The sequence below is a fragment of the Manis javanica genome, chromosome 2, assembly GCF_040802235.1.
Source record: "Manis javanica isolate MJ-LG chromosome 2, MJ_LKY, whole genome shotgun sequence".
Lineage (NCBI taxonomy): Eukaryota > Metazoa > Chordata > Mammalia > Pholidota > Manidae > Manis > Manis javanica.
Genome location: NC_133157.1, coordinates 80,353,829 through 80,372,380, shown reverse-complemented (window position 1 = coordinate 80,372,380; position 18,552 = coordinate 80,353,829). Strand labels below are relative to the sequence as shown.

Below are 18,552 nucleotides of genomic sequence, written 5' to 3'. Positions count from 1 at the left end.
TAAGGAAGTCAGGTTGCTCTGCTAATGAGCCGCGATGCCTATCAGAATAAACAGACTGCTGGCAGCCTTATATGGGAGAAGGTGCTACACATTCCCCCAAAACTTCATTCTTTCTCTCAAAAACTAAGCAAAGCTCATCATAGCAAAGAAAAAAAGAAATGTCACATTTCCTATGAAATATATTCAAGCTTTTCCAGAGCAAATTATAAGACTATAAATGATGAAGCTGCCTGATAAAAGTGTTCTTTAGTTCACAAGACATTTTCAGTATTTTTATGATGTGTTGGAGGAGAAGAGACAGAAAGGATCTGTAACCTGCTAATCTGATCTAAACCTACTACTAATTCTGAGGCCACCATTACCCATGATTGCTTTCCTCCCCCACACCCAGGTCCTGCCGATGGTGATTTTCTTCAGCACTGTAATGTCCATGCTCTACTACCTTGGGCTGATGCAGTGGATCATTAGAAAGGTACCAGGGCCAGAGGGGACTGGGTAACAGGTGTAGAGCTGATTCTTTCAGAGACAAAAATCTTAAATACCTTTTATCCAAGTTTTTCCAAAGTACATTTCACTTGTACCAAGATCCAACCCCTGCCCCAGCCCAGGATATTAAATTCAAACCCAAAAATCCTACATGTGTCCATATAGAGAGTTTTATCTCAGAGACTTGTAACAAGGCTCTGACTGGCAACCCACTGGATGGCTTCATGAAACCTTAGGATTTACTTCCACTCCCTAGCTGGGTAAGCTTACACAAAACAACTAAATTGTTCTGTCCCTCTGATTCTTCTTCTACTAAATACTCATAATTATAGGACCTCCCTCAAAGGGTTATTATGACAACTAAGTGGGTTACCAGAGTGGTTAAAATGGTACCTGGAATGCAGTAAACCCTGTCATGACTATTAGCAATTTTTATAATTTATTACTTTTATACAATGATCCAATAGAAATTCATTTGTATAATGTTCAAAGTCATATACAATGACTCTGACTTACCACTCAAATAGGAGGATATGATTGGCCTGCTCTATAGACTAAATAATGTACAGTCACATTTAGCACCATTGCTGGCCTGCCAACAGTTTTAAAGGCCTGGACATTTTCCTCCAAATATTTTTATCCGTACTTTGAAGTTCCTTGTAAACAAACAGCTCTTCGCTGGCTTTCTCCCTTTTCCCTTTTAGGTTGGATGGCTGATGCTAGTGACTATGGGATCATCTCCTATTGAATCTGTAGTTGCTGCTGGCAATATATTCGTCGGAATGGTAATTTGTAATATCAAATAGTAAACAAAATACCTGCTGAAATGGGTAGGCTTCCCAGAAAGTGGAATTTAAAAATATAACATTGTTCTTTCTTTTAGTGTAGAGGAAAGGGTGTCAAAATAAGGAACCCACAGTGTTGACAATGTCCAGATTCCAGAGAGAAAAACAGAGAGTGTACAAGAGAGACCCCTTCCAAGAGTCTTGGTGCACTAGGGTCAAACTTGAGTTCTGGAAAGTTTATGGAGGGGAAGAAGATTGAATCATTTTATCAAAGCATTGGGCTGCTCATGTGTAGATTCTCAACAAATCTTTTCTGAATGTATTGAATTGTTGAGGTCTGTGGCCCACCCTTCAGAGGCTAGCAGCTCATCCTCTCAGATGGAGTTCAGCACTTATCTCCAAGCTGCAAACATGTAACAGCCTCACATTCTGCAGTATAATTGGTTGTGGTGATGAAAGCTACCAAGAACTCTTTATGCCAATAGCCTTGCAGCTGTATACATACTTGAGTTCATTCGCAACCGGTCTGAACCGGCCAACAGTCTGTGGTTGCTGAGCCTGAAGGAAAATGCTGACGGCTGAATAACAAAAGCATTTTCGCCTCCCTGACCCATCACATGGATAAATGCTCTTTTGCCTGTATCCTATTTAAGCAAAGAAGCATGTTATCAGGGGATGTCATCAAAATAGCAGCATTCCTAAGGATTGGGTGAATAAGAAATGGTAATAATCACCCTCATCACTCAGGATATGTAGCTTCAGGCAGAATGGAATCACACACCAGGGAAACCAAGTGTGCTCTTTGTCAGCACCGCTACCCAAGGAGGTTGGATTTGAAGCAAAAATCAAGTCACTCAGAGTAACACATGACCCCAAATCCTGGGCTTACAACTGCTCCAGGCAGGCTGAGCTTTCTTCTTGGTCAGCCCAACTTGCTATCCTGCTGCATAGTCTTTAGAGTGGGGCCCATACTTCCTTCCCCAGGAGTTGAAATTATTATAATTATAGTCATAAAATCTCTCAGGACTAATTAGGGCACCATCTTGAGTTGATTACTCCTACCTGCAGGGTAAGAGGGCTTCATGTACTGAGTTTCTATTTAGTCCATAAATTGAAGCTCAACACATGCAACCTTATAGAACAATTAGAAATAATGAGGGGAAAATTATAAAATTGTACACATGCTTCTGTGGTGCTCAATTTGATACTTACTATGCTAAAAGTACAGCTATTATTTATGGAGAGCCTCGCACTACAGGCCGCCCATCCTCCGTAATGGGATTCAAGCCTTTACAAGTACATTCTCTCCAACTCCTCCCCACAAGAGGAAGAGAAGGGTCTCTGATTCTCAATTAGGAGGGGCCTGTGGGTACCTGTCCTTGTTATTGCCGGGATTTTTTTATACTTGTACCTCTGTTTCCCTGTGGTCAGCAAAGAGGTTTAGTGTCTGTTGAGTTGAAGGTGGAAGATGGGAAGTCACAGAGGCTTGGGAATCTCCAGTCCCAAGGTCAGGCCACAAGGCAGAGTTGCTTGTCCAATAGTGTTCCAACCCTACAAAACTGTACCAAGCCATCAGACTCCAAGCCGAGGCTAGATGAGGGCCTATGTGAATTGGCCTTGCAGACTGCACATTTTACCTGTGACTCCATATGCGCACTCACCTAGAATTCAAATGACCCAGACATCGGTGGTGTGGGCTCTTGAACATGGGAGTGCATCAGAGCCACCTGGGAGTCACTGAAACACGATTACTGGTCCTGCTCCCAGAGTTTCTGATTCAGTAAGTCAGAGCGTATTGAACAAGTTCCCAGGTGATGCTGATGGGGCTGGTCTGTACTCCACTTAGAAATAACTGCTTTGGAGAAAGGAGTTCTGAGTAGATTGGATTCCCTCTTAAGATTTATAAGGCAACATTTAATCTCATCACTCTCTTGTTTCCAGACAGAGTCTCCACTGCTGGTCCGGCCATACTTACCACACATTACCAAGTCTGAGCTCCATGCAGTCATGACCGCTGGGTTTGCTACTATAGCCGGAAGTGTCTTAGGCGCATACATTTCTTTTGGGGTAAGAATGTTTGGAGATTAATTTATGGAAGAGTAAACCTCCTTACTATTTTTTCTTTACCATTGCTGCTGGGAAAGGAAGCCAAAAGTGTCCTTTTTACTATATAGTTGGTCACAGTTCCTTCGCCATTTGAATGGGGTGGCCCCAAGGAACTTCGGGGTTCACTTTCATATCCTGCCACCTACTTGTGAATTATATCCAACCATACCAAAAGAAAATTGTATGGTGGATAAAATGAGAGTTCCCATGGCCAGGATTCTCACCTGGCCCTGGTTGACTAGCTCACTGCACACCTGTGGGCCGTACATGGCTGTGGACTCTGTATAAGGAGCTGCACCCAGTGCTCTGCACGACACGGTTGCAGGGCTGCAAGGCTGCAGGAGAGAGAGCAGAACAGAGGCTGGAGTGGTGGCAATGCAGAGGCAGAGAAGCTAGTGCTTGACCTACCGCTGGGAGAACAAGCCCATTAATAAACCCTTTCACCCCAAAGAACGTTTTGCTGTCAATTTCTTTGGTCACATTGAATCCATAGCGAACTTGCCTGGGGCTGAAACCCATTGGCAAGACAGTATCATGAGGTTATTTTGGCTGAAATTACATTACATTTCAATATGTAAAAAAAAAACAAAAAACCTATTACTGACCTAGTAAAGGCAATTTAGCCCAGGGGTCAGCAAAGTATGGCCCATGGACCAAATCTAGATTGCCCCCCCCCCTTTCTTGTAACTTGTTGTCTTGCCTGAGGGTTTCAGCTCTGGGCAAGTTCACTATGGATTCAGTGAGAGAGAGAAATGACAATGGAACATTCTTGGGGGTAAAAGGGTTTATACCTGGCTTTATTCTCACAGCAGAAGGCCAAGCACTAGAATCATGTCTGCATCCACCAGTCTACAGGTCCATAACCCACCTCTGGGTTTACACAGTGACTCAGTTAATAATATTGCCTATGGGTGTGGAAACATTGACCTAGCAGTAGGTCAATTACATAATCAACTAGTTTAGGATCAGGTGAGGATCCTGGCCATGGGAACTTCCATTTTCCCCACACTTGTGTTTTATTGGAAAGTAACTATTACTTTTTATTTCTCTGTGGCAGCCTGTATGCTAGAGTTGAGTAGTTGTGGCCCAAAAAAGCCAAAATTATTTACTCCTGGTCCTTCACAGAAAAGTTTCCTGACCCCTGACCTGTAGCTGTGGTTCTCAAGCCTTACTGCACATGAGAATTACCTGGGAGCTTTTAAAAACCCTAATGCCCAAACCCACACCCCAGAGTAATTAAACCAGAATCTCCAGGGATGAGACCCAGGCATCAATATTCTTTAAAAACTCCTCAGATTCCAATGCACAGCCCAGTTTGAAAGCTGTTGGTCTATGGTAGAGGGCTGCAAAACACTATGGTAAATGGTATGTGCATCTCAAGCACAGGGCTTACAAGCCACAGGTAGATGCATCCCCCACTGGGAAAATCGAATAACACAGCAGCTGTGTGACCCAGGTAGCTAGCAGTTCTTACAAGACAGGTGAGTTTCATTCCAGGACTGCCTCTGTGTCTCAGAATGCCAACCAGTAGGAAGAGGGAGAAGGAAAGGGTGAGGAAGATCTCAGGAAGAGCAGTATGACTGGTTCCCCAGTTGACCCATTCCACCACCACAGCAGGAATGCTGCATGCAAAAATGTCTGGGTGCAGAGGGATTGGGCAGGGAGGTATGGATTCCAGCATCCTTACAATATATGGAAGAAAATCCCGAAACAAAATAAAGGTGTAGGAAGGAAAGGGGAAACAGTTTAAGTGGACCTGCAGCGAGGAAAACAGAAATAGTTCACATATTGAGGTGATAACATTATGTAAAGGTGCAAAGGACTTCAGGAAATTAAGAGGAAGACCACAAGGGGTGTATGCATTCCTGCACCCCAGACATCTCCTACCTAAATTGATGATGTAATGAAATATGGGGGTTAGGGACTATTTGAGCATTCGAAAGAACAACAGAGAAGTGGAGGAAATCTTCTTTAAAAGTTCCTACAACACAGGATTAATTATTTTCTGAAATGATCAGATTCCGGCTTTGGGCTTCCCCTGAGGATGTGGCCCACTGACATGGATTCCTCCCGTCTCCCTCTGGCTCTCAAGGCAATGCTGACTTGACTCATCAGGCTTCCAGACCTCCAAAGAAACATTGTTTTTTGGCTTACACTCAATTCCTGCCCCACCCCCACCCCCCATCTCTTGTAAGGCTTTTGGACCGTTTATCCTGAACACCACAGTAAAGCCAGCCCTAAGTTGGCCTCTTTCTACCGAAATTGCAGGTCTCTTCTTCCCACCTGTTAACTGCCTCTGTAATGTCAGCCCCCGCATCACTGGCTGTGGCTAAACTCTTTTGGCCTGAGACTGAAACACCTAAAATAACCCTCAAGAATGCCATGAAAATGGAAAGTGGGTAAGTGGAACACATTCACCTACTTAATGACTATATACAAGCCAGCCAGGGTTGGGGAGAGTGAGGTCCAAATTCAAAGTACAGCAAACAGTTGATAATCAGGGAGCTCAGTGAATTATGGTATTAACATGAATTTCCCAGTGACTATTAGACCTCACCCAAAAAACCTTGTTTCAACACTTGAAAACCTTTCTAAGTACCTGAATGTCAATAACTTTCCTTGACTGTTCAGTGTAGATATTTCATTTTTAATATAGTGTAGTGTTCACCAAGCCTTGGTTTAAGACCATTGGAAAGCCATGGGATGACCATTTCTGGAAGTTTCTTATATAATATGGAAAAGAAGGTGTGGTCCAGGTATCTTTGTCCCCTTTTCTGTTCATTTTCTTTTGAAAAAAAAAGAAAAAGAGAAAAAGGTTGTAAAGACTAAGGGATTTAGGATGTTCAAAAGTTCAGAAGCATCTCACTAAATAACAGAATCCACCAACCAACATATTTCTGAGATTCATCTCTTGTTTGTATGAATCATGACCATCAGTGAAATGCAAGCTGACAAAGAACATATATATGTGGAATGTGTGTGATCACACTAATAAAGTGAGAAAACCTGTGAACCTACATGTTATTTAGGGGTACAGGACATAGAGGAAAATTGAAAAGAAAAGGAATGATAAGCAAATTCTAGGGAATCAGGTACCTCTGAAATTAGCAATTCTGAAATTGCTATTTTTTGATAAAGTGATTCAAGAGAATGAGACTGGGCAAGGGGACTCAAAATATAATGGCATTCCATTTCTTGAATAAGGTGATAGATATTCAGACCTTTATTGGATTGTTAGTTCTTATACATGAGTATTTTACAAAATTCTCTGGTAGTTACTCTTAATATAATGTTTAAAACTTAACAATATTTTTATCTTTTCTCAATTTTTAAATTATAAATGCTCCCAAGTTAAAAGAGTATTGTAATGTTTAGATACCCATGTGCCCATCAACTACACTCAAAAATTATAAGTCCTGTTACGATTTTATGGAATTTGATGAGTATTTTGATGGTTTTCAGATGAGTATTTTGACCAAGGCATGGGCCTGAGAGTTTGTCTCTCCATCCCAATAAGCTCTGTTAATACCATTTCTACACCTGTGACGTACCCCTGCTGACAATTCCTTGGTAATTCTGGAATTTCTATTTTTTGTTAAAGTGATTCGAGGAATCTCCTAGAAGCTGCATCGCAGGGAGCATCCTCATCCATCTCCCTGGTGGCAAACATCGCTGTGAATCTGATTGCCTTCCTGGCCCTGTTGTCTTTTGTGAATTCAGCCCTGTCTTGGTTTGGAAACATGTTTGACTACCCACAACTGAGTTTTGAGGTAGAATTCCACCATGTTTTTCTTCCATTTGTTTCTCCTCCATCATGTTTCTGCCTGTCTTTGTTTAAAAATAAAATAGGTTTATGAATAGCCATCCCTGGGCCTATAGCACACTCTACACACTCTTCCCAATGCACAAATTGTCTTCCCACTCATCTGTCTCTTTCTCTGTCACCTTCCTTCCCCCAGCATAGTCATTCCTTCCTGACCCCATCCCAGGAATCCAGGTTACTTCAAATGACCCAATTTCAACCTTGATTTCTAATGGATACAGATGGCGAGGGAATGTGAAGAGTCCCTATGCCTAGAGGACACCCAGAGGGGATGGGGACAATCTTGTCACAAAGGGGAGGTAGAAGCAGATCACCTGCAAGCAAATCACTACTCTCATGAAATATCTGTTTTTGGTTTTTATAGATAATATGCTCCTACATCTTCATGCCCTTTTCCTTCATGATGGGGGTGGACTGGGAAGACAGCTTCATGGTTGCCAGACTCATAGGTTATAAGACATTCTTCAATGAATTTGTGGCTTATGAGCACCTCTCAAAATTAATCAACCTAAGGAAAGAGGCTGGGCCCAAATTTGTGAATGGTGTGCAGCAATATATGTCGGTGAGTAAATATTTTTGTTTTTCAGTATACTTCTTCATCATGTACATGCATTCATCCAATAGTTACCAGTGCCTCTGTGCATCACGCCAGGCACTTGGGATACATCAGAGAACAAAACAAACTGAGCTCATGGTGAACATAGCATCCCATAATTTTCAGTTACCTTAATTTAATTAGTATGTGTGAGCATGTGTGTGTGCATGTGTGTGTGGAGAGACATACAGCTAATCTTTACCACTGTGATCATTTACTTTTGAGTGGTATGGATTCGAACCCAGAGTTATATGAGCTCGGATTGAAATCAATCAACAAATGTTTATTGAATGCCTTCTAGGTGCCGAGGTCACAGTGTGGGCTGGCAGTCTCATGATCTTGAAGCTCTCTTCTTTACAGCTTGAGAGAGTCTATGAACTCTGAAACACTACCTAAATTCACTTCCTAAAGAAATACTGCAACACAGTTGCTACTCTCCGAGTGGATGAGGGAGGAGAAGAGGCTCTGGATCTGTGGTCTGAACCTTGGAGGCAAATGCCCTTTAACTATGCCAGGACATCAGGTCCGCAGGCTGTAAGGAGATGCCCGGATCTGCTCAGCCTTGAATGGGATAAGGGAATTCAGGAGACGCCATGACTTGGGCTACATCTGCATCTGAGTCATCAATTCCTATTTGCCTGAAGAACAGAATTGTCACATGTGGTAACCCTTAGGGAAATGGTGAACATTTCTGACCACCACCATTATTAACTGAAACAATTCATTTGGAATTAATTTTGTAGGCATGTATTTGGCTTTAAAAACAAAGGGGAGGAAAAGCATGCTGCCCAGTGTTCTCACTGAGACTGCCCACCTCTGAACACCACCACCGCCTCTCCCAGCGTCCCGAAGACCAAACACACAAACTTACTCCTACATGTTGCACAAATATAACAGCACACTCCAGGAAGGTGCTGATTTGTATCTTACAGTCAGGGGCATTTTGACCCACACATCTGATAGGAGAACTGGCCCTGCAGGTCTGCTGTTTCTCAAATGTTCATTCTGCAGCTGGCCACACAGTGGAGCACAGCCGAATGTACTCATTGTTTGGATGCCACCACAAACCAGCTTGCTTCTCTGCCAAAAGCAAACAATGGGCTAGATGAAGCAACATGTTTTCCATTCCCAACTGCCAATTGCCTGGAGAAAGTGGTTTTGTTAGTGAGCAAAACAAGCTCGCAGTTCTGGCCCTGCTAAGTGGGTTTGTGCATCAGGTGACTAAGAGAACAGAGACAAAAGAGCACTGCTGATTTGGGTTGGGGGTGAGTCCAGCCAGGGACAGACCCGTAGAGGATAAATGGAGATACGAGCTCAATGGCTTCTGCTATTGTTGAGTCATGATGGGAAAAGCATTTTGTTTTTCCCCAATTTCCTATTTCCAATCAATAAAATGGGGAGGAGCCCCTGCAATTTCAGTGTCCATCAACCAACTAGTGGGGGGCATGTCCCATCGTCTCCTGGAAAAGGCACTAGGTGACTGACGCATGAGACTTGGATCCATGAGGCAAAAATACAGTGTTATGCATTGAATTAGGCCCACTGCCAACCCCCATCTAAGATAAGATATTAGAATGTGTATACAGCATGTCATCCCCAGAACGAGCTTTTTTACTCCATCATTTTCTCTTTCATAGAATAGAGATAACACTTTGCATGCTTATTTGTTTTCACATAGCACATAGCATGGTACAGATTCCAAAAGGTACAAGGGATAGAGAGAAACTCATCCTCGCTATTTCTCCCCTCAGGGTCTAACATGCTCACGGTTACTAACCTTGCTCTTTGCACTTAATAACATACCTTGGATGCCATTCTATATCAGTATCTGTGATATTGTTTATGTAATTTGTTTATTTGCACACCGTTATTTATTTTAACCAGTCCTTTGTTAATGAACACTGCTACCAATTTTTGCTTTTGGAAGCAGTGTTACACTGACTGGCCTTGTATAGACAGCGTCCTTGCTGTGTGCCAGGAGAGCTGCAAGAGGTATTATTAATTTCCTAGTGCAAGAAAGCTCTTTCCATCACATCATTCTGCACATTTATGGGCAAAGGCAAAGTGGAACCATCCCAGCCTCCTTTTCATCTTATTACAAAGCCTACATGGCCACATCTGTGTACCCCTTTCCCACAGATCCCCAGAAAAAGGAAAGACCAATCTTAAGCACTTTATGCCATATCCCTTCCCATGCTCTCTTAATAAGGCTGCCTGGTTTTGAAGCCAACTGAACAAAATGAAAAGCACTAGAGAGCACAGGAAATGAGGATGAGCTTTTCCAGAAACAGCGGACTGCTCAAATACTTGCAATTATTTTTTCCTGTATGCTGATTGAAAATATCAACAAGGTGGTCTCAGAAGAGATAAAAGAGAAGAAGGGGCTTTATAATCAGCAAAAAACTTACCAGGACCACTTGAGTCTTAAATGGGAGCTTTTCAAAAATCCATTTGGTTGGACTGAAAAGGCACCATTACTTTTGAAAGCAGCATTGGCCTGGTTTTTTCTTTGAACTAAATCATAGATTTTGGGGGGATTGGGGAAAAGAAAATAATTGCCTCAGTTGTGTGGGTGCATTTGCTAGCTTAGGTGTGCCTCTGGTGAACAACAAAGTCCACTGGATCCTCTGAGCCCCCTGTAGTCAGTCCGTCTTGACTGTCAGGCTGGAGCCGGAACACCATGCTCGCACTTGCATGAATCCACCTTATATCTTCCCACTGCCCCCTGTGGAAGGACTATTCATTCCTGCTTACAGACGGGCACCTGATTTTCCTACAGGATGGTCAGAGCTGAAGAACAAAGACAGACAACCCACACCACAGCCAGACTGAAAGTCTGTGCACTGACTTCTTATTAATGTAATTCCTTTTCTCTGAAGTATAATGTACATACAAAAAAGGCCATTTTTGGTGTACATACGAGTCTTGACAGACGTGTCACCTGTGTAGCCACAACCTCAGTCAAGATAGAAAATGTTTACATTACACCTGGAAAACCTCCCTTATGGCCAGGAATCAACAATACCTGTTCCACCCACCCACCCACTTCTAGGAAGCCAAGACTTTTCACCATAGATTATTTTGCTTGTTCTAGAATTTCATGCAAATGGATTCCCTTAGCATTCACATTATTACATGCATTAGTTATTTTCCTTCTTACTGCAGAGTAGTATTCTATTTTACAGATATCCACAATTTGTCCATTTGCCTCTTGAAGGACATTTTGAGTTGTTGCCAGCTTGGCGCTATTATGAAAAAATCTGCTATAAATATTCATGTACAATCTTCTTGTGGGCATACATTTTTATTTATCCTGAGAAAATCCCAAGGAGTGGGATTTCTGGGTCATACAGGCCATGTATGTTAACTTGGTAAGAAACTACTAAGTATGTATTTTACAATAGGCTGTGTCTGTTTACATTCCCACCAACAATGTATGAGAGTTCCAAATCCTCCACATCCTTGCCAGCACTTGATATTGTCCATCTCTTTTAGCCATTTTAGTGGATGTGTGGTGGTATCTCATTGTTTTAATTTGCATTTCCCTGGTGACTAATGATGTCAAACAACTACTCATGTACTTACTGGCCATTTGTGTGTCTTTTGTGAAATCTCTATATCCATTCTTCACTGGCTGCTTGTCTTCTTATCATTGAGTTATAACAATTTTAATACATTCTGAGTAAGTCCTTTGTCAAATAAATGTAATGTGAGTATTTTCAGAGACCAATTTTGTATCTTCAGCAGCTAGCATTGTACATGGCACATTACAGCAGTTGGCCAGGTTACAATGAATATTAGAAGTTAACACTGAGCAGAAAGTAGCATTTGTAGAGGCCAACACTACCAATTCTAAATCCTTTGCAGAAAGTCTCTGAATTCACACACAGCCTCTTTCCCTCCCTTGATATTTTAAGGGGAGATGGAAAAAAAACATCCAGGAAGCAGTGGGTGTTTGATGCCACTGTACACTTACTTGTCCATATGTATCCCATTGTCAAAATAGGAAGCTTGTTAGGATGTCAGATTTCCCAGCTGGGTCACACTATGTATACATCTGTGTGTTTATGCTTCTTTACAGATTCGTTCCGAGACAATTGCCACTTACGCTCTCTGTGGCTTTGCCAATTTTGGCTCCCTAGGAATAGTGATCGGTGGACTCTGTAAGTGAAAATAATATCCTTCCCTAACAGATGTGACATAAATATACTTTGGATCTCCATCTTGCTCTATAATGTTATTCATGTCAGGAGAAAAAGGCTCTGTAACAGTAGCAAATCCTTTAGGATCTATTTCTAGCTCTATTTTTCAGTATAGTTTTCCTATATAGACCCAAGGTAACCTCAGGAAGAATTTGCTCAAATGTAGGTGCTCCTCTACCCAGGGATGACACGTTTCATTTATTTTTGCCAGATAACATTATTTTTAAAGATCAGATGACCTGAGACCCCAGCCATAGGACAATTCTCAGAAGCTGGGATTTGGAATTCTAATCAATAGCCTCAACATTAATCTCTCCTACTTGCTTCCATGTTTCCCAGCATCCATGGCTCCCTCCAGAAAGAGGGACATTGCCTCCGGGTCATTGAGAGCTCTGATTGCAGGGACCATCGCCTGCTTCATGACAGCTTGCATCGCAGGTACTGCGTGCTGCCCTTTGTGTGCTGTCTCCCCATGCATACAGGATGGCCACTTTCAGGGGACAGTGCTTCCATCCTGAATATTGCAGCATATGCTGCTCAGTAAGCTGAGAAGCAGAGCTGCTGTTGAGCATATTGTAAAAAGAAATGTGTGGCACATGGTGGTGAAGCGAATAACAGAAGGAGAGTTCAGGGACTTTGTTAATTACTAATAAATGGCACTCTGTTCCACTCCTAGGCATACTCTCCCACAATCCTGTAGACATTGATTGCCATCACGTTTTAGAGAATGCCCTCAACTCCAGTTTACCTAGAAACATGACTAATGTGGTATCTTGTTGCCAAAGCCTATTGAACAGGTATTGTACTCTTGATTATAACTTCTTCCTGTCCATTATTAATAAACAAACTAGACCTGAAGACCCCATCCACTTATTTTTCTAACATTGTAACTCTTTATTTAAAAATAAGAACTTGTATGACAATTCTAAGCACTTTTCATTTGGACTTTTCTCAGCTAAGACTGAACCACAAGAAGAAGCCGGTGCTGCTCAAGCATTTCACCTGCCCCCCACTATGGCAGGCACTGTGGATGAATGAGCTCACTTAAACCTGCAACCACTATATAAGTTAGGCACTATAGCTTTTTTTCTTTTGAACATTTGATAAAATCAGGGCTTGGAAGGCTATATCACTTACCCAAACAAAATGAGGGCAAACACAATCAAGATGTAAAATTCAGGCCTTCTGCCCACAGAGCTCATGCCCTTACTAGCACCCTACTACTAGTTGCTAGGTATTGCCTCCCTTTTGGGGGATCAAGCAGTACAGGCTGTCCTGAAACATGGTGCTGGTGATGGTGATGGCGATGGTGGATGAGAGGCCACCAGTGGCCAGTGCTGGCCACTCATCCTGTACAGTTTCTATTTGCAAAATCAATATCCCTACTCTCATTTAACCTTCTTTAAGTACGAGTGTCTTAAAGAAGGTAATTCTATCATTTCTTTGTTTATTCCTATGTTTATTAAGGGATAGAAGCCAAACAAATACAGAAGCCAAACAGGATTTCAGAGTCAAAACTAATCCTCTGGTGCCTCTGTCCTTAACTGACATGAACCAGAATGTGAGCGAGGAAATCCACTTCCTGCCCCATGTTATTTTGAATGTCCCATGTTCTGCTCATGTACTGTTTCCATTTTCTTTTCTAAGTCTCAGCTAACTTGTTTCATCCCACTTGCCCTCAGCACTGTCGCCACAGATCCCAGTGAGGTCATCCCAGGAGGAAACCACAGCCTGTATTCTTTGAAGGGATGCTGCAAATTGTTGAACCCATCGACAGTGAACTGCAGTTGGATCTCTAATGCTTTTTGAGTTCAGCTACTTCTCCAACAGAACTCTAAATGCAGGTGCTAATTTTCTGCTTTGGGGAGAAAAAAAAGAAACTATTCTCCACAAATTGATACTTCGATCATGGAATCAGCTTTAATTGGAAAGAAGAAAAATTCATTATCTACAGCATCTTCCTCCTCCCTGTCCTCTCCTTTCCAACCCTTTTCCTACTAAGAACTAGTAGGTTGTCTCAAAATGAGGTATTGTCTCCAGTCCCCAAAGAGTTTTCTAACTTCAGAATTTCAGGACATTTTACCAGAATACAGGTATAAGTGATGATTCGCAACAACTGGGCTGTGATTCAGCCACATCCAGTTACTGTGAGTCTCTAAAACTCAGAATGACTCCTTTAAAAAACATCTCAGCTAAGGTCACTCTGTATTCACCCTGTCTGACCTGAAATAGCTTAAATTTGAATCTCTTCTGGAAACGACCAGTCATCAATCATCCATTCATGACCTACCCTGAGGAAGTCCTGTAGAAATTAGGAGCCCTTTGGAAGAGCTTTAGACCATTCCAAAACAAGGTTCAAAATCCTACATGCTAAGATTTATACCAGTCACTTTAAACTAAACTATGCTGCAGTAACAAGTAAGCCAAAAACCTTCATGGGGATGGATGGCTTACAAGTCTATTTTTCACTCTTATTGTATGCTTATTGGGGGTCAGTTTTGGCTACATGCCATGCTGTGTTCATTTCCAGGACCCAGGCTAAAGGAGCAGCCACTGTGTGGGGCACGTTATTTTTATGGCAGAGGGAAAAGAAAGCTGGGGACCACATGTGGCTCTTGGAACTTCTGCTAGGAAGCGAGACCCTGCACTTGCACTGCATCCCATTATCCAAAGCCGGTCAGTGATAAGCATATTGTCAATGGCTATGGAAAAATTATCCTGTTGTAGGAAGGGATAGTGAGTATTTTGAAGAAATAATATACCATATCGGTGCATGATATCCAAGTCTCTCTTCAAGGAGTCAGTGTATCATAGGGCATAACTGTAAAACTATTCACGTGCAAATTTGTTCATGTTCCTGGTGACTACACTGGAAAATGGCACCACTCTTGTCAAAAAGCTATGTAAGGATCATTTGAGCAACAAAAATAGATCCTGGATGAGATCTGAAGCCCTTCCATTGATGAGGAAAGCATCAACAAACTTGCTTAATGGGTATCAAACAAGAACTTCAATGGGTTCTGAGAACAAACAAGAACTGTATTGGGTTGCTCTTCAATGAAATGCTCATCACCAATGTTCTTAATAGTATAGAGACCACATTGTGTAAGAAAAACACAAACACCAATGACTGAATCAAAAGGTGACTCACAAGAAAGAAAAAATGTGAAAAGATTTTGGAATACCTTAAGTAATTTATTTTATTTATGTTTTCCTTTTTTGTTCATGCAAAAGAGTATTTTTTTTAATCCACATGTAAATAGCTGATTTTTGTGTCTGTGTGATGATAATGGTGGTGAAGGTGGGAGCTAAATGCCCAAAGAATTCTTATCTCTGAAGTACAATACACTAGGCTATTTCTAATTATTGATCATTTGTATCAAGTTTTTCTTGGAACTCAGTATGCCCTTTCATTTAGATTTTATTTTAGAAAAATATATTCACATGTCTTTTCCCTCTGTTGTCTATGTTCTTGGGTCAACCTTCATAAAAGCCTACATACATCAGGTGTGTCAATTATTCCTATGTTGATTCTCCTATGTTTGCTATGGCTATTATTTTTCTCTCTCTGTTTCCTCCTTTTAAATCTTCACATTTTTCTGTTGTTTTATACCTGAGAATCTCTTTGCTGCTCTAGTGTCCCTGTCTGGCCAACTGATTTTTAAATTCTGTCTGTTGCCATTACTATTCCTTGGAAATATAACTCTTCTACGAGCTCTTTTATTTCAAGAAACTTAATAATTCTGCCCTGTTTTTTAAGTTTTCTTCTTCTTCAAAATACAAAAAGTAATATCCATTTGTAATAAAAAGTGACAAATACACACCACCCGCTTTCTCTCCACTCTGTTTACCCCAACTCACTTTCCAGTACCACACCCTTGAGATTATTATTGTCAATTAACTAACACACACACCTTTCTCTAAACATATATAAGAATGGGGACAGGGAGAGATTTATGGTTCTTACACAAATAGGGTGAGTCCATTTACATATCACCTTCAACTTCTTTGCCCTTGGACACTCCTACAAGTCATTATATATAGCTCTAGCTCTAACCTTCCCTTCTGGCAAGCATGTGTGTTTGTGTGTGTAACAGCTTAAAGAGATAATACACATGCTGGAAGAGGGAGGGAGTTAAACATTTTATTTTCTTTCTACTTGCTTCCCTCCTCGTCTCTGCCCCTGGCCCGCCACATACAGGTGACCCAGGTTAAAGGGCTTCATGTATAGCTTTTTGTACTTCTTTCCATGTTCAAGTCCCATCTTACAAACATATCCATCTATTGATGACTGGGATTGGTAGCTTTACAATACTGGTATTGCCAACATTTCTATGCAGTTTACTTTTCTTGTACAACAATACTTTGTGCTTATTCAGGTACACTGACAAAACTTTATTCTTTTCAAAGGCTTCATAATAGCTCATGACATGTTACATGTATGTACTAACCATTCCTCTATGAACATGCATTCCTTTTCCAGTTTTGTTTTGTTTTTACAGTACCTGCCCATTGACTTGACATCTCACCTATTTACATACCTAAGGCAGTGCTATCTGATAGAAACACTATCAAGTTGCACGTTATTTAAAATTTTCTAGTAGCCACTTTAAAAAGGTAAAAAAAAAAAACTGGAAAATTTTTAATAATGTATTTAACCCAATATATCTAAGATATCATTTCAAGATATTTCGCATTCTTTTTACTGAATAAAGTCTTACTAAAATCTAGTGTGTATTTTATATTTAGAGCATATCTTGATTGAGACACTAAATTTTCATTGGCAGTACTTGATCTGTGTTTCGAGTTCATAAAATTCATGGTTGAAAGCAAATTCACATACCCAGTTTGTTTCAAACATGCTTTAAAGTTTTCCAATAACTGAAATCAGTATCATTTTAAATCAAAATTTTAGTTCCTCAGTTTTACATATAAAATAGTTTCATATTTCAAGTATTAGTGGTTACCATATTAGTGCAATTCTATAGAATGATTTCCTAGGTGAATTGAAGTATGCATATATATTTGGTATTAATATATGTTGCCAGATGGCTTCTTGTAGAAATATGTTATCTTAATTTTTACCTGCTTTATGCTATAATCTTTCTGATTGTTTTACTCATCTACCTTTATGTGTCTGTGTGATATTTCTTTTTAAATGCAACATGCTCACATTACTATCATGGTGATTGATTTTTCAATACTGTCCATCCTTGAACTGCGAACGGAGTATTATTCCTGAATCACATGAGAAAGAATACTAAGGATAAGGACCAGGCAAATGAGCTAGTGAGCACTTTGAGCTTGCTGCCTCCAGAAACCTTATCAATCCCCTACGAATGTTGAGTGTCTCTGGGCTGGCTGAAAGTTACCCTCCTCCCAGTGAAACCACTTAATGGAGTTTTGGTCCATCATGGTGTATTTGCTCTTCTTTAGAAGACATAGAAGTTGGAGGGCTGTTTATTCCCCATTGTCTTCTAAGATTGCAAACATAGAATGTCTGTAGGTCCTATGTGTTTGCTCAGTTGTTGTCTGAGGTCACTCAGTACTGACAGGTTACTTGACTTTGCTCTACGTCAAAGCTATGGCATCTATTTTGAAGAATTCTGCCCTCTGTCTAGTCTGCCCATGACATGTGAAGCACCCAACATTCTCTTTGGGTCTATCTTCACACTGATAAACTTTTCACTAATATGAAAGCCCTTTTCCAAACACAGTATCATGGGTTCAGATATGAATGTTTCCTAATTTCAATGAAGATGGACGTTTGCTTTATTGCTTCTTATTCTCCTTGTTATTTTCCACTGGATTACAAAAGGGAGGGGGCAGGAATGGCATTCCTCTCCCCAATCCAGAAACTATCATTATAAATAAATCCTCTGGCCCTGCAGGGGACTTAAGGCCTCAGCCAAGAGTAGATTAGAGTCATGGGATATGGAGAATTTTCTTTGATTTTTTTTTTCCATTGGTAAAATCAGTACATCCAAACCATTTGATCTGAGTGAGGTCTCTGTAGTTACACAGATTGCTAACATGAGTTCATTTTGCAAATACCTCCAACTAATTGCTTTTATATTTCTGTCATGTAATTATGCTGGTAGGTCACTATTGAAGAGCTTAAGACTTGTGCACTTGCCCAGTGAGGCTGACTTCCAATTACAGAATAATTCCAAAATCAGGCATGCTTATAATGGAGGTATTGAAGGACACAGTGGGTCAGAAAGGATTAAACTTCCCTGGATGTCCTAGAGTAGGGAAAAGGGGGATGGTCATTCACATTTTAAACAGGCAGGATACAGGACTAAGGAAGAAATGTCTGGTACAGGTACACCATATGGAGCTAATGAACCATATGCTCCTGAGAAAAGCTGCCTTTTACAACCTATAACTGAACTAAAAAGTCTTTTTTTAAGCTCAAGCAGGAAGGAAAGGATACACTTACCCATTCTTTTTCTGAATTTAAAGACAGCACAAGCTTATGATAATTCTGTTTTCCTCTGTATTACAAAAACAGTACAACTGACCACTGGATGCTGAGTACTTGCAACCCTAGTC

The 18,552-nt window shown here is 40.9% G+C and overlaps 1 protein-coding gene and 1 long non-coding RNA gene across 7 annotated transcripts in view; one reads left to right on the top strand and one right to left on the bottom strand.

Annotated features, from left to right (window-relative positions):
- Positions 1-16,723, top strand: part of SLC28A3 (solute carrier family 28 member 3) — a 52,750-nt gene extending 36,027 nt beyond the window's left edge. Inside the window, exons 9-19 of one of the 6 annotated variants that reach the window (XR_012127769.1) lie at positions 392-472; positions 1,191-1,271; positions 3,213-3,338; positions 5,646-5,776; positions 6,979-7,147; positions 7,565-7,762; positions 11,877-11,958; positions 12,337-12,435; positions 12,674-12,794; positions 12,953-13,558; positions 13,680-13,697. Coding sequence is in view for 5 of the 6 variants with exons in the window: in XM_017678344.3 (XP_017533833.3) it covers positions 392-472; positions 1,191-1,271; positions 3,213-3,338; positions 5,646-5,776; positions 6,979-7,147; positions 7,565-7,762; positions 11,877-11,958; positions 12,337-12,435; positions 12,674-12,794; positions 13,465-13,654 (1,278 nt within the window). In the remaining variant the exon portion in view is untranslated. The other 5 variants (XM_017678346.3, XM_017678344.3, XM_017678345.3 and 2 more) reach the window with 5 other exon arrangements.
- LOC108408377 (uncharacterized) overlaps positions 1-18,552 on the bottom strand; it is a 50,306-nt gene that overhangs the window by 28,951 nt on the left and 2,803 nt on the right. The gene's annotated exons all lie outside the window — the stretch shown is intronic.